This window comes from Diadema setosum, chromosome 15, assembly GCF_964275005.1.
Source record: "Diadema setosum chromosome 15, eeDiaSeto1, whole genome shotgun sequence".
In the NCBI taxonomy this organism is placed as follows: Eukaryota; Metazoa; Echinodermata; class Echinoidea; order Diadematoida; family Diadematidae; genus Diadema; species Diadema setosum.
The window spans coordinates 33193365-33219486 of record NC_092699.1 but is presented as its reverse complement, the minus strand read 5'-3'; the positions used below and the strand labels follow the sequence as shown (position 1 = coordinate 33219486).

At 39.0% G+C, this 26122-nt stretch overlaps 1 protein-coding gene across 1 annotated transcript in view; it reads left to right on the top strand.

Moving 5' to 3' along the window:
- Positions 1-23252, top strand: part of LOC140238699 (transmembrane protease serine 9-like) — a 33810-nt gene extending 10558 nt beyond the window's left edge. The window contains exons 6-16 of the mRNA XM_072318598.1: positions 3014-3081; positions 6219-6223; positions 7031-7211; positions 8715-8986; positions 10460-10602; positions 11377-11545; positions 15621-15842; positions 17222-17414; positions 20225-20496; positions 21229-21362; positions 22582-23252. Coding sequence (XP_072174699.1) covers positions 3014-3081; positions 6219-6223; positions 7031-7211; positions 8715-8986; positions 10460-10602; positions 11377-11545; positions 15621-15842; positions 17222-17414; positions 20225-20496; positions 21229-21362; positions 22582-22746 — 1824 coding nt within the window. The 3' untranslated portion in view covers positions 22747-23252. The remainder of the gene's footprint in view (positions 1-3013; positions 3082-6218; positions 6224-7030; positions 7212-8714; positions 8987-10459; positions 10603-11376; positions 11546-15620; positions 15843-17221; positions 17415-20224; positions 20497-21228; positions 21363-22581) is intronic.
- The last annotated feature ends 2870 nt before the right edge of the window (positions 23253-26122 follow it).

The window sequence follows — 26122 nt, the reverse complement described above, 5'->3', positions numbered from 1 at the left end:
AAATTTGTTGAAATTACGGAACATTTTGTGTTAAACGCGCTACAGAAACTACAGACAAACAAAGCAACTGGTCCAAGCGCGCCGGAACACTTCTGGTTTTGGGGGGGCAAAATCTCACCGGGGGCACATTTTATGTGACGATGTGAGATCCTCGTCGCTGGAGCGAAGCGAGCGAGGGGGGGGGGGGGGGGGGGGGGAGGGGGATGCCCCCCCCCCACCCCCACCCCACCCCCCCCCCCCCCAGGGAGCTTTTGTAAAACAGGGTACAAACGTCGCGTTTATAGACCATTTAAAAGCAAATTTCTAAGGAATTAAACATAGTGAAAATAATCAGTGCGAAGGGCTATGATTATTACATACGGGAGTACATAATAATGTGATGGTGTGAGATCCTCGGCGAGGGAGCGAAGCGACCGAGCGGGGGGAGGGTGTGGGAGGGGGACACCCCCTCCCACGGTAGGGACTTTTTGTATAAACAGGGTACAAAAGTCGCGTTTATAGACAATTTGAAAGCAAATTTCAAAGGAATTAAACATAGTGAAAAATAATAATCAGTGCGAAGGGCTATGATTATTACATACGGCGGTATAATTATGTGATGGTGCGAGATCCTCGTCGAGGGAGCGAAGCGACCGAGCGGTGGAGGGTGTGAGAGAGGGATTTTATAGAGCATTTTAAATTAATTTTCTGAGGAATTAAACATAGTAAAAGAAATCACTGCGAAGGACTATGATAATAACTTATGAAAACTTTTCATTTTACTATAAGTACGGGCAGAACGAGCGAGCCACTTTAACTTTGCAATTTATCTGAAATGTACTCATTAAAAGCTTAAACGTGACCGCATCGTTCGAACAATAAAAACTATTCTTATACTGCTAAAAAGCAAAGAAGAAAATGAAAAATGTAAGGTTTTCTATAGGTATGTTTCAGCGGGCACACTCGAGGACACGAGGCTACCATCTATACACTAAATTTACTCATAAGGTACTATTAGTGTATAGATACAATAATGTATGTTGTTATAGTGTATTATAATTTTCGCCCCGTTAGGGGCGAAAAATTTTGCATTTTTAGTTATGAAATTGCAACATTTAGACGAGAAATATGCCTTTATTGTTCATTTTGGTCTTTAAATCAGTGATCAATTATTTGTTACAGGGGGCACTTTGGGGGGGGGGGGGGGGGGCAAAAACTCGTTTTGCCCCCCCCCCCCCAACATTTTGTTTGGGGGGGGGGGGGGGGGCAAGTGCCACCCCTGCCCCCCCGCTTCCGGCGCCCTTGAACTGGTCTGGATATGATAGGAGCACAGCTGTTGAAAAGTGCTGCCCCGGCCATATACACACAGCTTACTCACTTATTTAATCTGACACTAAGAGCTGGTAAAGTACCTCGTGAGTGGAAAGAAGCTAAAGTCTCCCCTATCTACAAAAGCGGGGATAGAACAGACAAAAATAACTTCAGACCGATTACTGTTATACCAATTGTTATGAAAATTCTGGAGCGTGCAGTACACGATCAACTGCAATCTTACCTGATAGAGCATGACTTACTTGCACCGCAACAGTCTGGTTTCCGTAGGGGCCACAGCACTCATACAGTACTCACGTATTTTTCTGATTATTTGTTGAAACAGACGGATCAAGGGAAGTTAACGGGAGTAGTGTTTTTGGATTTTCGCAAGGCCTTTGATTCCATCAACCACAGCCTTCTCTTAGAAAAATTACATACGTATGGAGTGCAAGGTATTGAATTGGCCTGGTTTACTAACTACTTAGAGAATAGGAGACAGAAAACAGTGATTGGTAAAGTAGAATCCATGCCCAGCTGGGGTGAACTTGACTCAGGTGTTCCCCAGGGTTCCATACTGGGACCCCTCCTTTTCTCTATTATGATAAATGACTAACCCAAGGTTACAACAAAATGTCAAAATATGCTGTATGCCGATGATGCTGTTCTCTTCTATAGCAGCTCAAATCCACAAGAAATAGAAGAGACTCTGAACTCAGCACTGCGATCAATACATGACTGGGTGACTGCAAATAAGCTGGCCCTGAACTTACAAAAAACCCAGTACATGATATTTGGTTCGCCACATAATTTGTCCAAAGTGTCTCACGGTATTTGCATCAGTGTAAATGAACATCAGCTTTCACAGGCTGACACTTTCAAATATCTTGGAGTCTGGTTAGACCCATCGCTCACATGGAAGGAACACATTCAAAATACCAGCAAAAAGATTGGCGCAAGAATTGCTCAACTGTGCCGCGTCAAAAAATACCTACCACGAAGTAGTTTGAAACTTCTTGCAAATTCACTCATTATGCCCCTCTTTGAATACTGCTGCAATGCCTGGTCAAATTGTACACAAAATACAAAGGATGTAATAATCAAACAGCACAAAAAGAGGCTAGAGTTATTACAGGAGCTGATGTTCGAACGCCGACTCAGGCAGTATTAGATGAACTGAGATGGGTACACATTGAAGAAAGGTGGAAGTTTAACAAATGCAAAATGGTATACCATGCTCTAAGTACTGACTCACCGTGCTATCTGTCAAACATGTTTGTCCAGTCTCAATCATTGCATAGTCACAGAACTAGAAGTGCTGTAAATTTGAGTATAATCTTGCCAAAAACTCGTACACAGATGGGAAGACGCAGATTCTCCCATGATGCAACAATAATCTGGAACCAACTCCCAAATCATATTAAACAGGCATCCTCAAAACAAGCTTTTACAAATCTGTACTGGAGGAGATGGTGAGACATACTTGAGAATGAGCGAAATAGCTGGGTTACTAAGTTATCATTTTTTTTTCTTTTATTATTTGACTTTCTCCTTTTCATTTCATTTTTTCATATGATATTAGTTTGTGTGCCAAATGTTTTGTAGTGAAACATTTTTTTTTTTCTAAAAGACAAGAGTAACAGGAATACTGTGTTATTCAAGTGTAAGAGACAATGTAAAATGTATGGTTGATTTTATGACTTATACTTTCTTTATTTTGCAGCGACATCTCCAAGACTTCTTCTCAGTTGCGGAGACGTCTCTGCGACGTCTCCACAACTCGTCACCGTGGTAGGCCACAATGAGTCTCCGCAAGCCTGAGGTCGCGCACAAGAGTCTCCATGATGTGGCCACAACTTAGGAGACGTCGCGCGGAGACATCGTGGAGACAGCAGCAGTGACTGGAATAAAAGGTCCCCGGAAAAAAAAAAAAATCGAACACCCATGTTCTGTTCTCCGGCTACCCTCCGGAGACCAGAATATGCTGACATTTATGAGAAGCACAAAAGCCGATCATTCCTTCGTTTCAAGCGCCATTTCTCTAGCCCATTATGGAAAGCCGAAAATCGCATTATTAAGCGCATCTATATAACATAATTCGGTGTGGGTACTGTTTTTTAACTGGGGGCTTCAAGTATGCCTTACAAGAGATAATTCATGCACTGACGTAGCAACGCACCTGGCTCATTGCATTTGGAAGTCCCCCAGTTATGGTCGACATAAGTTACACGGCTCACTCCTGTAAATATAATGGAATGTCCCTGACCGCTTCACAAAATTGTACCAAAGATACTAAAATGAATGAAGAAAAAATAAATTAAAAATAGGGAATGCAGTTTGGCCAAAAAAAAAAAAAAAAAAATGAATAGCTGCAGATATTGAGTATGAATTCCTCTACAAACTGTCTTTTGGTTGGAAGATGAAAGCTTCTCTCATGGAATTTGAAGGGACTATTGATTGGGTGTATGCACAGAAAAAAAGGTGATTTTTTGAGAGAGAAGAACTCATAGTCTGGCTTTGCGAACCCTTGGACAGAGTTTGTGCTGAAAAACTCCCTTGGAAATTTGATGGATGAGAGGGTATCTCACTTTTTCAGGTTAGTGAAGATGAAACACCTCATTTCTCCAAGCTATTTTATAGAATTTTTGAATTTTGAAATTTAACACACCTCTCTATGGGGAAATATTTACCCGTTTGAGCCCTTTAGCGCTCTGAGTCATCAGGGAGGTAAGAGCATCTCCCTGGATTCATCTATAGCATGCATCACTGACATGCACACTAGGCCTCACGCTCCTAATTCAACTCGCGCATTGCCTACCGGGAAGATGAGGTAATGTTATTTTTTACCAAAAAAAATCATTAAAAATCAGTCAAGTGAAAAATTGTCACTTTTGGTAGTGTTTGACATTGCTTGAGGACAGGAGCTTCTGCAGCTTATGAAGAAGTTGAATGAATCAGGGTTTTTGTATTTGTAATGATTTTTTATTGATGTATAAGGTAATTTGATATTTTTATCATTTTTGAGAGTGACTGGATGACTAGTCTCGTATGGAGGCTCTTAACTTTTTTTAGAGATGGAAAACATCCCAAAATATGTTGTTTGCTTGAAAGCAGAGAAAATATCCCTTCATCTGCTTCAATTTAAAAAAAATCTATGATTCGATTAATTTTTTTATGATTCATGGAATATGCTGCATTTAACACAGGTTTCTATGGGAGCCCGGAAAAGGAGCGTGAGGCCACAATGATCTCTAGGTTCGGTGCGCCGCATGTTACTAGCCCATGTATGGGCAGCCGAAAAGCGCGGTCAGCACAACATCAGATGCCTTCAAATGCTTTCTAATTAGGTGAACATTGAGGTATTATGTACTAGATAGGTTGCCGTTGCTATCACTAGGGAGCTTTAGATTTTAGACGCGCGGACGTTCAAAGAGAAAAAAACATGATCTGAGCGTGCGCAGTAACTTGATCCGCGCTACTGCGCACGCTCAGATCATGTTTTTTTTCTCTTTGAACGTCCGCGCGTCTAAAATCTAAAGCTCCCTATTATACGGTATACCGGACGGTGCCCGGTCCTGACACACATACGTGCGCTGTTCCAGAGTCCTACACTCAAGGTCACTGGTGTATCATAATAAGCTAGTTCGGAGTTTCACTTCGCGCATGAGCAGTAAAAGCCATTTGTACCGACAGGCATGTTGGGTATATAAGTTTACTCAGATAAGCATATGCGATATAATGAATATTCATGAAATCCTCATAAATGATGCTTGTCAGCACATCCACCTGGCAGCAAGCCTGGAATTTTGCACAAAAGTTTATTACTGTCAAACCTTCAATATGCAAAATAATGAAATGGATGCTTCCACAAGCGTTAATAATGGATTATCGATGGATCATTCTGATTACCTGGGGCCCGTTTCATAAAACTTGTCATCAGTGACAACTGCCACATTTCTATGACAAATTTGCTCTCAGCCAATCAGATGCAAGGATTTCAGTAGCTTGTCACATCTATGACAACTTGTCACTGATGACAAGTTTTATGAAACGGGTCCCTGGTCTCCGCAAATTCATTCTTGTTTTGATCATGATTGATGAATCTCATGTTACGTTGGGCAGGCTTATGAGTATAGGCCTATGTCACTTTGGAAAAAAAAAAGTGAAGCGCCAAACCAACTGAAAAATAAAAAGAAAGGTCATGTATACCACTGTGCACATAAGGTAACTCTGAACGGGTTTATTCTTTCAGTATCGCACACCTCTACAAAATTATATTCCAGGTGGATTCCTGGTCTGTCAGGGGAAAGCCTCCCTATTCGATTAGTGTTCCTTATAATGGTAGATTAAAATGAAGTTAAAGAATAACTGAATCGGTCACTCGTTATCAGTCAGCGACAGGTCATCATGCTATCTTCGTTCTGTATGATAATCATTTACAACTAAACGTTCGAGCTGCCTTAAAGATGATTTTCAGTTTGACTTTGTACGGTGCGGAGCCATCCTCAGACTGGCGGAGACTGATAACAAAAAGGTTATGAATATGTGTGAAATGACAACCAATCAATGATCGTATCGCTTGTCAGCATTTTCTAAGGACACACACCATCAGCTCTATTGAAGAAAAAACGTCCGCAATTCACTCACTGAATGTGAATCAAGAAATCAGGAAGAAAGTTATCCTTGAGGTTGTCTTTCGGGAAGACAAGATCTCGAAACGTTAGGAAAGAAGAAGGAAGAGAAGATGCTTCAGTTTGCTGTTCTTCTAAGCCTTATCGCCTACACCGCTGCAGGTTTGCGACTTCTGTTGTGAAAATTCATCATCAAGCTCCTATTGTAGAGACAGTGTACTAACAAGTGCCGTTAAACCACATGTTCAGTGTATTTAGTTATTACTAATTCTTTTCCCAATTGGTCTTTTGATTAAGGTCAGGTAATCTTCCAATTTGTGATATTTTATTTGCTTCTCTCTCTTTCTCAGTTTGTTTATGAACTCTTCATTGTGTTCATGTTGTTCAATGTAAACTTTGATGAAGACAGGCCTACATCTTACGACGAAGTCGTCATCATTGTTCTTTCCAAATATTTGTGCCATATAGGAACCTGTACAAGAGGAGAATTCAAGGGCCGCCGAATTTTCCACAAACTCTGCCAATCTGTCGTCAGTATGTTTATAGCCAGCTTCCGGTATAACTAAATCCTCGCAGCCGACGGCCTTCTTTCCTTATATCAAAATTTTGTTGTAACCACAGGGAATTTTATAGTACAGACTTTAATGGTAATGATTTTGACACCTGAGTTTTTACTTTGTTGTTATGAAATTTCGTTATACATGTTATAACAGTGTTCATTACAACGGGAGAACCCTGTAGTTGTTACAGCTTAAATGATGTGGTGTGTTGTTGGTTTTACGCTTAGGCTGTTAGTTCTTGGTTGGCATCCTCGGCTGTGATCAGCTATACTAAGTACCTGTTTTTGCTACAGCATAGAATACCGTTTAGCGACCAAATTGTACTCCAAAATTTCAATCCTGACAAAAGGAGTGTAATACAATGCAAATGATTGCCGGCGCTTGTATGCCTTTGCCGAGATTTTACTATGCATTACGTGTTTATACCGCTTCCAATGCTGAAAACACACAGTCTCTTGATAAAGCTGTACCAAATGTTTTATATACATGTTAAGACTGCGGAAAAAGAAGTCAATAATAGATAGATTTCGTTTCTTGGCGGATATGCAGCGTGCGGCACACCTGCGATCCCTCCCTCAACCGAGTCGGTCGCCATCGTCGGGGGTCGTGACGCCACAGAGGGGAGTTGGCCGTGGCAAGTACAAGTGCGAAAGTGGGGTATTATCCACTGGTGCGGTGCAACCCTCATTGACGATCAGTGGGTCCTTTCCGCTGCCCATTGCTTCGAAGAGTAAGTTTGACTAGTTGCATGTCCCGTAAAGATGCGTTGTATATAGTGCTTTGGTTTGGTTTGGTTTGGTTTGGTTTGGTTTGGTTTGGTTTGGTTTGATTTGATTTGATTTGATTTGATTTGATTTGATTTGATTTGATTTGATTTGATTTGATTTGATTTGATTTGATTTGATTTGATTTGATTTGATTTGATTTGATATGATTTGATGTGATTTGATTTGATTTGATTTATTTTGTCTCCGTTGGATTTACAATGTTGTATTTAAAAAAAAGTGTATACGCGGACACGCGGTACAAACAGCAGGGCTATTCTTGAGCTTTGCTTGCAGCCCCTATATACATGATATATGAAACATACAAAGGAAAGAAAGAGTATGTATAGGGGAAGAATGACTTGCGAAGAGATAGGATTGAAGAAAAGAAAAAAAAAAAAGAAAAGGAGAGCTTTGACTGCTTTCAGAAAAGGATTGCCTACTTGCTCACAAAGGGTATCACCTGGATTGCAGTTCAACGATGTACCGTGGCATTTTTTGGTTTCTTTTTTTTTTCAGCCAGGTGCAATATCAGTTTTGTACTCCAATCCATGGTCGGCCATATTTATAGATGTACGGTTAGTCAAATGGTTAGTCATAATGTTACGCAGCCTGCTCATTGCAAAGAGCAGAGTGCATATCCCGGTGAGCTGTGAGGTGCAGGGTATACGTGGTCCTCCCCAAGTTCATAGATACGATTGAACTCCATGAAAGACCAGCTGATGCAGCGAGATATAGGCTATTCGGTTATCTCGTCAGATGGAGAATGATGGTGATAACAACATAATTGCAAATTATATATGATTTGATTTAATTTGAATCAAATTTCTCAATGATACTGCCTTTCTGAGTGTTGACGTGTAGGGCCAACCCAGTGTATGATTCTGTCGGTGACTACATCTCGTACCTCCTCAACATAACAGTAAAGTAATGCGCATCAGTCAGAATAAAACAATGACGTCGCAGACGAGAAAAAGAAACGTAGGACCTGCAGTATTTCTAATTTCATGAGCGAGCTACCTTGGTCGCATTTACCTGTGTAGCATTCATTGACAAAAGCAACTATGAGGCAACTACAGCAGTATAAAGACGACCATTGATCTTTGATAAAGATAGATGGAGGATATCGGCACAGCGACCACTGATCTCATATTGAATATAAGATGGCGCTTTACTTTTAGGAAGCGGCGCTCTGCACGAAAGGAGGCACTCATTCCTGAGGGGAGGCAACTTCCCCTGAAAACTCAAGTGGTGAGGGCCCGGGGAGGCGCGTATTCCTAAAATGTTAAAAATGCTGGCACAGGACGGACTCGCCGCTCTGATGGGGCGTATTCCATTTAGTTGCTATACCGGTTCAAGATGGAATGAATTAGGGCAAAGGTGAGACGAACCCTGTGAATGTGAGATAGACTAGACTAACATCTAATGAAAAAGAAAGAAACATCCTTTGTCACTTACATACCCAACAGCCTCATTACCTATCCTGAGGATGTGATCTACTACGAATTTGTTCTGGGCGGTCACCACATCGACAACGAAGGGCAGTACTACCAGAAATACAAGGCATCGAATATCATTCTTCACGAGCATTACCAAGCCGACAGCTTTGACAACGACATCGCCCTTATCAAGCTGGAAAATCCGGTGGACTTCAGCGATGGAGTCTCGGCAGCTTGTATGCGGAGCGATCCCCCGGAAGTTGGCACCACTGCCTGGGTAACAGGCTGGGGGGACCAGGAGAGTACGTGTTCTCATGTAACCTTTCAATCTCCCCTCTCTTTATTGTTATTTACATAATAATTTCTGTTGATTTGCCTTGCATGTAAGCATCGGCAACCCAATGTGCTTGATCAAAGGGTTCAAAAATTTGGACGCAGATACATCTGAGATGGGGCTTGGACGTGTTGGATTCAATTCAAAATTTAAAAGCCTCTCCGGCACTCTTCTTGTTCATTTTCTGGGTTATTTGAAGTAACATAGTACAATCTATAATGAGAGTAAAATAGCCTACCACTAATAGAGGAAACCAGGTGATAGTCATACTGTTCTTTTGTGACAAAATACTTACAACAGTTTTATGAGAAAGAAACCAATACTATGATTATGCTATGACGAAAATGGTGGACCCCTGGATGCTAGGCATAACATTTGTGGCATCGAATCGGGTGAAAAATAACCTTGTATGAAATATGCAGAATATGAAATATTCATTAAAGCGATTTTTTCTTTAATTTGTGTATTCGTATGGTTAATTCTTAGGCAATCAGATTTCTCAGTAGTTTTTAAAAAGATTTTATCTTTAGATCAAACAAATCTCCAGATAAAACATACAACATTCACTTTAAATGCCCTCATTGTCGGATCAGTGCCCCGTTTTATCAAAAGATAAATTCGATTATAAATCTCTTCAACACAAAGGCTGCCATAGACGTATGATAGAAATTGACTTTATAATCAATTATAACTCATCATTAAACAGGGCCCAGGTAGCATTTGAGGAGAGCAACGCAAATAAAAGTTTAATGATCTGTTCCAAAACATTCTTACATTCATTAAGTGAAAACAGGATTACCTCCATCTGCAAGTCTGGACCGTGTCCGTCCAAACTATGGAAATGCCTGATGCACTACTCCTGCAATGAACCAGGGAGCAGTTTTCAAATCCGATAGTGTAGTCCTTGATTCATTACATTTACAGATAACCATTTTAATGCTCCATCAGATACATATTACATTGCTCTATCAAAAATATACAATTTTACACAATCCATATCATTCATACTGCCTTGCATCATTTACAAATGCCAGAAAAAAAGATTGAAATAGAGTGTAAAGAAGTGAGGACAGAGAAAGGAGGAAGAACAACAAAGCAAAAAAATCGGTTACAGCTCGTTATTCCGAAGGTTCGTTATTCCGATGGCTCTTCAGTTGTTCCGATGGTTCGTTATTCCGAATTTCATTTTCGGATTAACAAATCTTCGGAATAACGAACCTTCGGAATAACGCCACAAATGTTCGGATTAACGAACCCTTTTTCATTTTCGGATTAACGAACCTCTAGGTATAGGGAATCTGTGTGTTTCGGATTAACGAACCTTCGGAATAACGAACCTTCGGAATAGCGAACCTTCGGAATAACGAACAGCACCCAAAAAATCGTACCCCCTCTCGAATGTCATTTCCTTTCTCTCTTCATTGCTCTTACTCGAACGTAGAAGCTTCAGAGAGTCCATTTTTACAGCAAGTCGACGTGCCAATTGTCTCGTACGACGACTGCATAACAGCACATTCGAAAGATGAGATCTATCCGTCCATGATTTGTGCTGGATATTCTGAAGGTGGAAAGGATGCCTGCCAGGTAAGGACAATCACAAAATCGTTAAGTTAACCAAGTTCATTATACTTAATGCTGAAATCACAATAGTTTATATAAATTGTTTTGTTGGTTTTTCTTGTCAACTCTGATTTAAGTTCAAGTACGGAGCCCCCCCCCCCCCTATCAAACAGTGACATATATGCAACCCAAATTAGTCATCAAAAACGAATGAAAGAAATCCATTTTCTAAAGATTGGTTTCCATTCTCTTACATTATCAGTATATCCTTTTTGATTGATAAATATTCGCAATAGTGCATCACTCAATTTTACAGGTTTTGTCTTTTCCTTTGCAAGAATGGTTGATCACTCTCGTTCGATACCCACGGGCTTACTTATAGGTGTGTTTTCAGTTTGACAAGCGAGTTAAGCGAACTTGGGAGAAAAAAACACATAAATATTACAGGAAAAAATTAACACCAACAATAAGGGTAGCAGACTTTTTAAATCGAGAAATAAAGCAACATAAAGTGTAAAGCAATATAGGTTAGTGCACGTGATATCAACGAAGTATTTATTAGGATGAGAATATTAAGGCTCAGGGAGAAGAACTCAGTTTCAATCCCAGGAAGTGTTCAAATTTAGCATTTTTGACATGGGCAAACACACACACACACATACACAATTATCATTTTAGAGAAATGTAGGCCTATTATTGCGTAATTTTGTTTACCCGAAAGCGAGATGAAATTGTATCTTTTGACTGTTGTTGTTCTTGTTCTTCTCGTTTCGTTTTCCAATTTCTTTTTCTCTACAGGGAGATAGTGGTGGTCCTTTGGTTTTCATTGATCTGAATGATGACGTACCGGTATGGTACCTTGGGGGCGTGGTCAGCTGGGGAGATGGCTGCGCAGATCCTGGGAAGTACGGCGTCTACGCAGATGTCTCAAAGTTCCAGGAATGGATCGCCGAAAAGAAGGCAGCGAGCTAGACCTGAGGACGAAGCCTTGATGCCCAGTTCGAGCAGATGTTTAGATTGAAACCCCATGAAAAAAATAAAGTCAAAGCAAAATATCATATGAAATTCAACGTATGGGCACTCAGTATAGAATCCACGTATCATAGTATTATGATTAGACACGTCAACTAAATAAGATGTCCAATGGACATGCGTCGTTCCTAATATTGGTTAATTTCATGTCGACAAATGAAGACAAAGTTTTGACCCAGACAGAACGCATTATATGAAGAATCTGATCGCAAAACGCCATTCTTGTCAATTTAAATATTTGCAATTTAACCTGCTATAAAAAAAAGAAAAGTATAAGAAAATATGGGATATTTTGTTCCTAAATCTCTGATCGAGGACTTATTTAAAATTTACAAAAATGGCACTTAACACCTTTTGTGATCAAACATCCAACATATTGTGCCAGGGCATATAATCGCCATAAAGAGAATTAATGGTACCTGAAAACAGAATAAACTGCACAAAGCAAGTATGATACACAATTAAGTTTTTGTCTTTTCTTTTGTAACTCCGCCGATGGACTCCTCCCACTTGTGATGGTTGGGAGAATAATGATTGAGAGATTGAATGATGTGGATAATCTATGTGTTGAAGAGTGAATCCGTTTGGTCATGTCCTTTCACAAGATAGACTGGTGGTTGTATTTGCGTGATGTGATGTCCATCGCTGACAGTGGAGAATCATTATACCTGATACAGCCGAGCGGTTATGGCGATGGTGTTTCATGCCAAAGGACTAGGGTTCGATTCCCGGCGGATGACAAAATTGTTCAACTCGTTTACCCCCCCCCCCCCCCCAAAAAAAAAAAAAAAAAGAAAAAAAAAAGAAAAAAAAAGAAAAAGAAAAGATGAACGTTAGGAGAAATAATAGTGTTAAAGCTACACACCGTTTTCTGCTTCTTCATTATATATATGTGTGTCTGGTTATCCTTCTTCTCCTCACATATCCATCTATCTACCTATCTATATATATATTATATAATATATATATATATATATATATATATATACGATTATTTGTGAGGAGAGGAAGGGCGCCTGCAGTGGAAGTACAGCTGGTTCAACATCCGATCAGCAGAGCTATACAGACGTCATGCAAACATGTATATAATATACATGGAATGATTACCTGCAACTTGTATATAACACACTAACTATGTGTTGTTTGAAGGTTTGCATGGTGAAGTTAATTAGGAAGAAAGATTTGCGGTGACACCATGTGTATGTAGTCCTTAACCGGATCGTAGTTTGGAAGAAGAGCTTAGAAAGAGGAGAAACGAAGATGGAAGCGACATATGGGGGTTGTGAGGAGGGCAAAAAGTGAAGAGTGGGAGACAGTAATGGGCTGGAAGTTGAAGTTGCACTAGTGGAGACAGTAGAGAAAGGAACACAGAGAGTGGTAAGGAAGAATAGTGTGAGAATCAAGTAAGATGTTCGGACATCGTTAGAAGGGGAAAGATGAAATAGAAGGGAAGAGGAAGAGGAAGGAGTTGAATGTTGGAGAATCATGGAGATAGGGGAGAGCAGTGAAGATTCATGAAACCAAGAGAACGAAGTCGGCGAACAGTGTGGCTATGGAATGCGAATGAATGGAGAAAGGACGATTAACAGAAATAAGGAGGGGTAAGTAGAGGAGAGGTGAGAATATGCGGAGAGAAGGGAGAGAGAGAGAGAGGGGGGGGGGGGCAATGAAAAGAAGTAGAAAAGAACAAATTGAAATTCAAGACGTAAATTAGAGGGAGCTGGTGTAGATCCTAGAATTAAATGCTGCTGCGGAAAAGAAAAATAAATGGAGAGGAAATTGATGACAGTTAAATCCTGAAAAGGTTCCTGTGGGAGAAATGCAAAAAAATGAGAAATTAAAATAAGGTTAAAGTGTAGACCTGAGGAGAGAAGACAAGCGAAATAACCTGTAAAGAAATGTGTAAATTAAAACTAACACACTAACTAATATACATACATATAATAGTAACTAATACACACACACACACACACACACACATACAAATGACATTGACAGTGTTGGTCCAGCCAATAAATAGTGAGAGAGTCTATAGTGCACTGCTACCGGTATGTAAATCCGGACGTTCTCCTTTTATTGACTTATGTCAAAGAGGTATATATAAGAGTAATGTAAAGCCGGACAAAGCTTGGCTTTATGACATAAGAAATATTAACAATAGTGTACAGCTGGACATTCTCGTATTAATGACTATAAAACAATAGAATTAGAACAACAGCTTGCGGACATTCTCCTATGATTGTTCGATATATTTCTTGGACACATTACAACAATAATAGCGAAGCTAGACATCAGCTCATAAAATCATGGACATGTTATATAAATACTCGGGTTGGATTTGAACTAACGGCATTCTGATTGCTAGACAGGTGTCACACCTGCTATAAAATGGACTACAGAGCTTCCGCCTGATAGCCAGTGATGGTTCTAATCCCTTACAGCACACAAAAATTGAACCTCTAGGCGTAATACAATAGCAGCAACCCCCTTTGCCTCAAAATTTGAACCCCTGACTCCGTATAAAGGGGTGCCTTAATGAACCCTCAGGGTTCAAAATTGCACCCAAAGGTGTTTAAAGGGGTACTTGTTTAATCTATCATTCTTGCCTATAGCAGTCAGGAGTTCATGGATTCGAACCCCTCCCGAGTCTGCGTATACTGCCTTAAGAAGTTATAACATGTACATATTTTTTTTTTCTATAGAAATAATATGTTAAACGTTTCACAGTATATTTCTGCTAGTCAAGGTCACACAGCGACCTATAAATCTCAATTACAGTTCTGAAATGTATACTACATTTACATACAGCCTATATTTTGAAAGCAAATTTTCTAACGACTCAGCATGTTGCTTTCAGATTTGCTGTAATTTTACACATTTTTTTTTCTTACAGTATACCCATGCCCATTTTTTTTTTGTTCTGTTTTCACCAATGCTACAATCACTGATTAATTGATTCTTATTTTACAGCGACGTCTCTGCAACCACGAAGACTCGAGTTGACAACTAGTCTCCCAGGCAATTATCTTTGCCTTTGTTGGCAAGGTCTACCTACTTCTGCTCTTCTTCTTTTTTCCCCCTGCTTTTTACAGTCAGATCAGCACTTATGATATTACAGCGATGATAGTGATGACGAATTCTCAAGGTAAATAAGACGTGCAAGAAATTGAAGGTATGCAGACAGTAGACGTAGATAAAGTTCATTTTCTTGAGGGAGAAAGTACACCTGCTCGCATGAGGTACGTGACTTATTCTGACTATGATTGTTTCGTATTGTATTCGGGCGTATTATCATCAAGGACATAGAGTATAGGGTTTTATCTACCAACGTTTATCTTTACTGCGATTGGACAGTGAACAGATGACGAGCCCAATACCGTACATTGCCTCAATTTGCATGCTAAATCCGCACATTTTGTTGACGTTTTGAATTTTCGATATCTTTGTGTACTCTTCTTCCCAGAGTTAGAAGAATTTTGTGCTGACTTGTTTGAAAATCGGTGGAAATAAAATTCTGTTTTATTGCTCTCTCTCTCTCTCTCTTTCAGTGTCAGAGGTGAATTCAATATTGGTTGACTTGGAAATGTTGACATAAATTTGTATGGCTAAAACGACTGTTAAAAAAGCATTGTACTCAGTAGCTGATTAGATGACGGTTATGAAGCGTCATCTGGTCACGTTCCACCAACCATCAGTAAATCCATCTTGTTGTTAAACAGTTATAGTCCCGGATTCTTCCTTCGATCACTTCTCCGTTTTAAAAAGGAAAATAAAAAGCGGAGGAAAGCGATTTCTTCCCTTTTCATGATGCAATATTATGTCGTATGCCTTACATCATGCTATCTACATTTTATATGATGATTATATTCATCTCAACGTTCAAGCTGCTTCAAAGACGATTTTCCAGTTTGACTGTACGGCGTAGAGGCGGAGACTGATAACAAAAAGGATATGAATATGCATGAAGTGGGGTACTGCCAACCAATCAACGTTCGTTTTGCATACCACAGACGTCAGCATTTTTACCAAAGGCGCCCACCATCATCTTTACCGAAGAAATAACGTCCGCAATTCACTCATAAAATGTGAAAGAAGTCGGCAGGAAAGTTATTCTTCTTGCTGCTCTCTCTCGGGAAGACAAGATCGCGAAACGTTGGGAAAGAAAAAAAAAGAAGAGAAGATGTTCCAGTTTGCTGTTCTTCTGAGCTTTATCGCCTACGCAGCTGCTCTAGGTTTGCGACTTTTGTTGTGAAAATTCTTCATCGAGCTCTTGTTGTATATAGATAGTGTTCTTATAAGTGCCAGTAAACCCCTGGATTTTATTTTGTGCAATGTTTAATGTATCAGTTGTTGCTAATTCTTTGCACGATTGGTCTTTGGATTGAGGTCAGTTAATCTTCCCATTTGTAATATTTGCCTTTCTCTTTTTCTTAGTTTGTCTGTAATCAACTTCTTACACTCTTAGACAAAAGCCAACATTTAACATTGGGAGCAGTGCTTAAAATGTAGGAGTTATCACATTTGATGCATGTAGTTCACTTGTATAAAAAAATACCCTTCGGTACAAAAATTTCGCTGTGAAGCCGCAAATATAAGTAGATGTCCCTAATCTTCTCTAATCTTCTTCTGATTATACTGATGAACTTTTTTAAGTCGGTTATTTTTTATCCCTAAGTCACATTTCAGAACAATTATAAAGCACTGAAGCTGTCTTTTTTTCTAAATCTGCAAATGTTAGCAAAGGCTTTAATTGTAATAATTTTGACACCTGGATTTTACTCAGTTGTAATGAAATTTCGTTACAAAAGTGTTCATTGTAACAGGGTGTAGTTGGTTTCTATATAGCTGTTAAATAGTATCGTGCTATTTTTTTTTCTCGACAATAGGCGTAAGTAAAGTTTTGTCGGTTGGCGACTGCGGCTTTGATTTGGTAGATATTTTTGTTGCAACATCGAAAACCGTTTAGCGATTAACTTGCATTTCAAAAATTTCTGGTTGGGAAAAGGAGGGTAAAAATGGTATAAGACTGATTTCTCAGGATTTTACCTTATTTGATTGTTTGTTTGATTGTTCATTGTTTGTTTAAAATGGTAACCTTGCAGCTAACGACTTTTAAAGATCTTTCACCAACCACTGGCCTTTTGAAGACGGTGGCCGAGTAAAACAAGCCTTGTATGATCTTTAATGTGTCGTAGAGTAAACTGTTCAAATGACTCTCCGTTACCAATTTGCGAGGGACACCCCCTCTTCAATTACCAACGAAATGGTAGGTCTTCTAAATACAACTCCGAAGAAAATATAAATTTAATAATGTAACATAATACAAATTGTTATTATAATGTAAAAAATATAGATAAATTTAATGAAAAAAAAAACCGAGATATCATGTTATTGACAAGTGAAGAATGACAAAATATCAAACTAATAGGTCCGAATTCATGAAGGTGGTACAATCTATGTCCATGGTTTAAACCGTGAATAAAGACCGTAGTTTGGTATGGGGCGCCAAGTGTCGCATGGCCTATTGGACTACGAAATCAGTCATTTCGTTACGAAATAGGCCATGCTACATTTGGCGCCCCATACATAAAGTTTGTTTCACGCTACCCAGGAGATCCAGCCTGCGGCGAACCTGCAATCCCTCCCTCAACGGTGTCGGCTACAATCGTCGGGGGATATGAAGCAAATCGGAATAGTTGGCCGTGGCAGGTACAAGTCCGTAAGATATCCTTCGGCGGTCAGTGGTGCGGTGGAACCCTCATCGATGATCAGTGGGTCTTGTCGGCTGCCCATTGCTTCCATACGTAAGTTCGACTATCTAATGCTCCATACGATGAAACACTATACATGCTATACTCCTTGCTCATCGCAGTTAAAGGGACTTTTCAATGTAAATTGGTGTTGACTTGTATTGATTCATAATACCCTGATCATCACTTATTTAGCAATTACAATATTTAAGTGATCATAATATGTTATACACTTATTATGTATTGATTTTCTACTATTCTTCTTCAGATTGCTTGGATACGCCCACAATAAACCTTCCAAATCAAGATTTTGTCAGTGTTATCATCTGTCAATCACATATAAAGTACTAATTTAGAATGCACCTTGCTCTAGATTCGTCTGGACTAAATATAACTTGCATGTCTCCTTGCAATTTTTTGTTAATCATATTATTAACATGGAAACATGTGAGCTATGATTGTCAATAGGGAAAAGTGCATTCCAATGTCCTTTGTTAGCCAAATTAGTCCTTAAGCGATGATTGACAGATGATGTCATGGACATAGTTACGTTCAGATGGTGATCCTCAAAGGGACTGTATAATTTTGGTTGAGACTTAATTTCAGGTTTCTAACAGTTTTTGGTGAGATAATGAGAAACATCTAATGAAATATGAAAGAGCATGTAATTCTATGAGGAATTCAACGTTTATTTGATGAAAATTAGTTTTGAAATGGCTGAGATATCCAAAAAAGAGCAATTCTAATAAAGTGTGGGACCCACACTTAATTACAATCACTTTGTTTTACTTTGTTTCTGGATTTTTTTTTTGACCCCAACAGGGTATTTATTGCCTCCATAATTCAACATTTTATATCATATTATACAAAAAATGGAAAAAAAAAGATACAATGAGCTTCAAAAGGGGTTCCTGAGATTAAAAGGAAACCACAAACTATTTACACAATATACTTTATTTGCTTTGGTAAATTATAATATGTTTTCTTACTATTCAGATCTTCCTCTATTCTTTTACAAATTTCTCTCCCAAACAAATGTTGCAAATTAGTTTCACGACATTCTTTTCCGGTTTTATTTCTTAACAGTATATATTTATAAATACACCAAAAGGCAATTGTCAAAAGCAAATCTAATTCAGTCTCTTTATGGGCTTTTAACAGATGCATTCCTGTTATCTTAAAATCAACATTATATATAATTTTAATTATAACTGTTTGATACGAAAAGAAAAACTTATTCAATTTACACTTAATAAACGCATGTAGATTATCTTCATCTACATCGCAATGCTCACATTTTCCATCTCTTTTGATTTGCAATCTGTACAAATTCTTTTTTACTGGTAGTAGATTATACAAAATCTTAAAATTAAATTCTTTTAATTTGTTTTCTTTACAATAACACAAGTTTCTTTTGAATATATTCATCCAATCAAATGATGAGTCGAATATCTTTTCCCAGTATTATACAACATCTGTTACTATCGGTACATTGTGTACACAATAGTTTGTAAAACTGTTTAGTTGAAACATCTTGAATGCTTCTTTTCTGCTCTCTCCTTCCTATTCTTATTTTAGGAATTTCCAATAACCTATTATGAAACTTTGTACATGATTCCGCATAATTACTTATCCATGCTTTTGGGATAACCTGGCGTAATAAAATGTAATAAAAAATTAATGTTTGCTTACTTTTCTGTCGTTTAAGTTGATACAAAATTTCTGGAATGGATATAAACTTACCATTCTTAAAACAATCTTTAAAAGATACAATTCCACTTTGATACCAACCATCATAAAGTAAGGTAAAATAATAATTGTTTCTGGATGTTTCAGTCATTCTAAACCCGATTTTCATCAAATAAACTTTGAATTCCTCTTAAAATGGTATGTTCTGTACTATATCACAAGTGTTTTCTTGGTATCTCGCAAAAAGTTAAAAGTCCAATTCTCATCTCCACCAGTACTGTACAATCCCTTTAACTTCATGGATGAACTCGTAGTTAGGTATGGGGCACCAGATGTCGCATATTCTCTTTCGTCACAAAATGACAATTTCGCGACGACATTGCTATTTTGTCGACAAAATTGCCGTTGTTACTTGTCAACGAAAAACCAATTTCGTCACGAAAGAGACTATGCGACACTTGGCGCTCCATACTTCACTACGAGGGAATCATTTTTATGTTTGCGTATACGTAATCTGAAGAGGAATAATAGAAACATATGAAATATGCGTCACTTAATATTTAGATGTCCATTTTGCCACATAACTGATGTTGAGTTTATCATGTTGAATTAACACAAGCCACCATGCATTTTCAATGTCCCATGAAGAGCAAGGTGCTTTTATAGCCATAACCCGGTAAAGTGGTCCGCCCCAAGTAGGGCCTACATAAGTATTACGACTGGGCCAATGAAAGACCAGCTAGTGCAGTGGAATGTGGGCTATACAGCTATTCTGCCAGATGGGAAATGAAAATCACAACAGCATACAGTGTGTGTATAATGATTTGATATGAAGGAAAGGAAGTATGAGAAAAAACTAATTTCTTGGTATGCACTGCCACTTTGAGTGGTGCTGTGTGTCCTGAATGTCGGCGGCTGACTCCTTATCTACTCACCATAATGATACTACAATGCAGATAAATGTAAATGCCGTTATGGCAGATGCAAAATGAACTGTATTTTCTCATTTCGTGAGCGCGTCAAAGCAAGCTAACTTTGTTGCGTGCGCCACTCCAGATGAAATGAAATCGTTTTGAGCGTGAAATAAGTGAAGATCAGGCTAAATGTCATGACCGAGTCAAGAAAGGAATATTCTCTAAAATTAAGCCCAAAGTGATGTCTTATATACCCAACAGCGCTATTGGTAATCCTGATCTGAGCGACTACGAGTTCGTACTGGGTGCTCACCACGTCAACGACTACTACGGAGCATACTATCAAAAATACTCGGCATCGAAAATCATTCTTCACGAAGGGTACGGATCCCTGAGCAATAGCAATGACGTGGCTCTCATCAAGCTCAGCGAGCCGGTAGATTGGTGTGACGGAGTCTCACCGGCTTGCTTGGCGCAAGCTCGTCCAAGTGCTGGCACCGTTTCCTGGGTAACAGGCTGGGGAGACCAGGAAGGTACGCTCTGAAATTAATTTATCAGAAATTGAAGAAAAAATGAGGATAAGTCAGTTGATGGTGTTGCTTCATGACAAAATACTTAACAACTGTTGTGAGAAAGAAGTTATACGGCAACCATGGCACCGGTATAGTCAGATAGTGGACCTGGGTGCCAAGAGCAAGAGTCTTCCTACTATGGGTGCACGTCACGAGACCGACACCCACGAGTCATACAGCTCACGAGTCATACAGCCCATGAATTCAACACTAAGCTAACAAGACCCACGAGACCGACGTTGTATCTGTCGAACTCGTGGGCTGTTTTTACCTATCAATAGTGTCGAACTCATGGGCTTTATTTGCCTAGTGTCGAACTCATGGGCTGTATGACTCGTGCGCCGTATGACTCATGGACCTGTTTTCAATGTCGAACTCGTGGGCTGTATGACTCGTGGGTGTCGGTCTAGTGGGATGACCCTGTTTTCCTGGGATCTGATCCCTGGAGATTGACCTCACATAAGGGAGCCTAAAATAAATACTTTAACGATTTTTTTCCTTGCCTTTCCTTGTGTAGCATAAGTGATTTAAATCTGCCCTCAGCATTTGCCAATGCCAGAGATAAGAATGATAATAATAAAAAAACAGGTTGTACGGAAATGAGTAAAAAGAAGGATAAAAAGAAGAAAATAAAAACAAAACAGCAACATTACCTCTCTAATGTTATTTTCTTTTCTTTCCTACTCGCACTAGCCTCCTATGATCCCTATTTACAGCAAGTCGACGTGCCAATTGTCTCGGACAGAAACTGCAAGAACGCATACTGGGGAATTGATGAGACCATGATGTGTGCCGGATACTCGAAAGGGGGGTATGATTCGTGCCAGGTAAGGACAATATTATACCTCGTAATGGACATACCAAGGTAATAGAAATTCAATTGCTTTTCTCTCTCTCTTTTTTTTTAAGTTTGATTTGATTCATAGAGGCTACAAATCACCCCCCCCCCAATATCAAACAATGAACACTGAAGACAATTATTTTAAAGTATGCGCCCATTTTAACTTGTCACCGAAAGAAAATGAATGGAATTCTTTTTCTTGAGATTAATTTTTATTTTCTTACAAAATCCGTAACAAAAAAAAAAGAGTCGAACTATTTCTTGCATCTGTTCCAGGAAACCACAATTTTGTGGATTGATGCTACGTCATCGCATTTATGCGTTTTAATATCCATTCCTTGTGTTACATTCTCTTTCATAAAAATTAACATTTTCTTAGTCATTACGTAATATTGTTTCTTTCAATTACAGAATTTTCAAAAAATTCCTAATTGCTAATTGTATAACCGATCCTTGAAACTTGCAACACCTTTTTAGAGGATTAATTTCCCTTTTCCCTCCATTATGGTTGATTTCTGTAAAATATTTTCTGATTTTGTGCTGATGTTTTAGTATTTTTTATCATTAGTTCCATCTTATCTTTCTACAAGCATAGTAAGATTCACAGATACATAAACAATAAGTCACGGTTACAAGATGAGAGCTGTTTTTTTTTTTTTTTTTTTTTGTTAAGTTTTCCTAACAGCAAAAGTTCTTTATGAGTAAATGGTTATAAGTAACGAGGAATCCAGCCATATTAAGTATGGCTATATTGCAACTTTGCAGATAGTGGCTTTAGCGAGAACATCAAAATCACCACACACACACACACACACACACACACACACACACACATACACGCAAATGCATAAACACGATAGCGAACTTTTTATTGAGAAGTATAGCATCGTATAGAGCAATACATATGCGCGTGGCATCAACGAATTAGGAATAGAACGGCTCATGGAAGGGGGAGTATGTATTTGAAATTGAGCAATTATAATTACACGCTTCAGCACACACACACATACACACACACACAAAGCATGATACAAACGTATCATTTACGTAGTTTCGTTGAACGAAAGCAAGACGTAAAACGACGTGAACAATGATAAACTTCTGACTGTTTTTTGTTTCTTTTTATTTCTTGGTGTTTTGTTGTTGTTGTTGTTGTTGTTGTTGTTGTTGTTTGTGCTTTTTGTGTGTGTTTTTGTATGGTACAGGGAGACAGTGGCGGTCCTTTGGTTTACCAAGAGAGCGATGGCACGTGGTACTTGGCGGGTGTTGTCAGCTGGGGGGATGGCTGCGCAGATGCTGGGAAGTACGGCGTCTACGCAGACGTCGCATATTTCTACGACTGGATCATCAGCACGAAACGATGGAACTAGATCTATTAAGACGACATTTTGACGCCTTGTTCGAGCAGTTGCTTACTCTAGTATGTTTCATTTTCGCCATTTTTCCTGCAGCCACGGCGATCCCGTTTCAAGCCACCATGGACAAAATGGGATGGATGTGAGATGTAACGTGGAGGGGGTGGGCAAACGTAATGACACAAGTGGTTGCCGTCTATCCGCGTCAGATTTTTAAACTGTAAAAAAAAAAAAAAAAAAAAAAAAAAAAGCCTCAGCAGTCACGAGAAACCTGGCAGATCGCAGTAGAACGGGGTGAACTCAACATAACGCGACGGCACATTATAGGGCTCACACGGGTAAATAATTCTCCATAGAGACGTGTGTTAAAATTCAAATTTCAAAAAATTCTGTAAAATAGCCTGGAGAAATGAGGTGTTTCATCTTCACTAACCTGAATAAGTGAGATATTACCTTTCATCCATCAGATTGCCAGGGTGGGTTGTTCTGCTCTAATTCTGTCCAGGGGTCCGCAAAGCCAGACTACGAGTTCTTGTCACTCAAAAAATCACCTATTTTCCGTACACGTACCCAATGAAATATAGTCCCCTCAAATTCCATCAGAAAAGCTTTCATCTTCCAACCAAAATGCAGTTTGTAGAGGATTTCATACTCAATATCTACAGCTATTCAGTTTTTTGCCAAACTATACATCATTGATTTTTAATTATTTTTTTTCTTCATTTATTATGGTATCTTTGGTACGAATTTGTGAAGGGGTCTGGGACAGTCCATTTTATTTACAGGTGTGAGCCCTAATAGGCCGCAATAAAACTTACAGGGAGTCCATAGTGGGACGCAATGGGAGATTTAATACGTGTAGTCTATTCTGACCAGACGCCGTGAGAATGGCGTCTGATAGCCAGACATGTTCACTGGATCGACCCGCGTAACAAAATTATAATGCGGAGAGAGAAAATAAAGGAGAATGTCCCACCTACTCACAGAGCATTTATAACGTTTCGGGCAATCGAGGATGCCGTGGCCGCCGGAAACATGGTATAAATGTATAGCATTAGCTTAAAACCCATTACGAAATGAACACGAAATAAAACCTTATAAGAAACTTCGCGTACGGACACTCAAGTACCAATGTATATGCCTTCGTTGACAAAATATACAGTATGTCCCCCCCCCAAAAAAAAAACAAACAAACACAATCAGATTTTCGCATTGATAATACCCAATATGATAAAATTGTCTAAATGCTACTTCAGGGTCTTCAAATATAACACCATAGCTCTATTTTGCAGAAAACCCCATTCAATTCGGTTGAGCAGTCACAGAGAAATGTGGATTGTTGTAAAGCGTGTCATGAGTCTGATTCTTCTAAGTTCAGCACTTGGATGCTCTTGTGTGTGCACACAATAGACAGAACTTGGAGGGAAGAGATTCCTGACATGCTCTACAAAATTCCTTATTTCTCTTTGACCACCGAAGCAAATCGAATGGGGTGTTCTGTAAGATGTGGGCAATGAGTTACAGTTTCGTACCCTTAAATTGTATTTGGATTGATTCACTATCTTTAAAGTTATCATTGCGGAGGGTCCCGTTGTAATTCTTGTTGGGACATACTTATCATAGAATTATACAAGGCAACTCAACTGATAAATTCCATGCTGACAAACACAAAGATTTGACTCGTAGATACAACGCAAATGATGTACCAAGCCATATAATCATCACAAAGAGAATTAATGATATCGTAAAACAAAATAAACAGCACAAGGCAAGTAATACACAATGAAGTCTTTATCTTTTGTTATTCCGCAGATGGAATCCCTGCAATCGTGGTGGTTGGGGGAATAATGAATGAGAGATTGATTGATTTGAATATATTTCAGCGCGTTGGTCCGTTCGGTATATAATGTCCTGACTGGTCGATTTGTGATTGGTTGCTTTAGCGTCACGTGATAATGTCCATCGTTTTGCAGCAGACAGTCGTGCTTTACAAAGTGAATTCTTGAAAAGGAATATACAGTAAAGGGTGCCAATCCAATCGCGAGCACACACACACACACACACACACACACAAGAAATATAAAAGCAAACAAACAAACTCCAAGATCAAGGCGTGGCCAAACTTAACTTTAAAAGGAACGTGATTATATCTAAATAACACACAGTGATAATGTATAAACATTCATATGCAACATAATATAACATAAAGAACACATTGACATGATGTAATTCTGTACAGGATGATAGCCTAGTTGTGCGATGATCTTGATGCTGCTAGATCTATAAACAGTGATAAACGGTAAAAACATTGAAAATACATATTATACACAGATTTTATTGTTTACCTTTAGTTGATGTGGATGCTGGACTTGATGGGTGTTCGTGGGTGCTGGGTTTAGGGCTGTGTGTGTTGTGATTTCATGTTGGGTATGTGGGGCGCGGGTCTATGATATGTCATGAGATCAGTGATGCGGAATCGTGCTTATTTATGTCTATCTGGTCATTTTGTTTGGGGGGGGGGGTTCAGTCCATGGGGATGAAGAGTTTGGAGATTGGCGATCCAGAATGATTCACGCCAGAGGACTGTGGGACAAGAGCGCCTTATGATTCTCTCGATAGCTGTGATGCCCAGGGAGCTGAGGTAGTGACCGGGAAGATTAAAATGTGCATTGCAAAAAGTCCGGTGTTAAATATGAAACACCGACCTGGTGTTAGATTTTAGGTGCTCATTTATGGTGTTAGATTGACACCTCCGGGTGTCGTTTAAAAATATAAGATTGTTTTTTTGAATAGTTTCTTATTTACTTTTCTTCTTGTTGATTTTGAACTTCAACAAGACGATCAAGAATTTTCCAATAAAGTACTTGATTTTTGAAAAAAGAAAGTGTGAACACATTTACACCATAGTAACACCAGTTGGTGTGGTCTCATATTGAAGCTGGACGGGTGTCATACCATTGACATTAACACCAGCAATATCAAATCGACAACATGCGGTGTCATTGTTGAATTAATACTAGCGCAGTGTCAAAAATATCACCAGACAGTGTCAAATTACACCATGATGTGCCAGGTGAACACTATTCAACACCATCACAACATACTTTCTACACCTGTGGGTGTGGTCCTCTATTGACACTTGATCGGTGTTATATTTCACACCCATGGTCTTAAATCTAACGCCGATGTTTTTGCAGTGTGTGGTGTTGTAGTTTATTTTAATTTTAAGCGTATTCCACTTATATTGTAATTTTAAATCCCAAAAAGTATGTTTTAAGCAGAGTGATGGTGTAAGGATTCCCTTGATTTTTCTTTTCTGTTAACCTAGCCCTGATGAAGGTCAACTGACGGACCGAAAGCTTGGCGGTCATTAAACCTGTTGAAATCTATA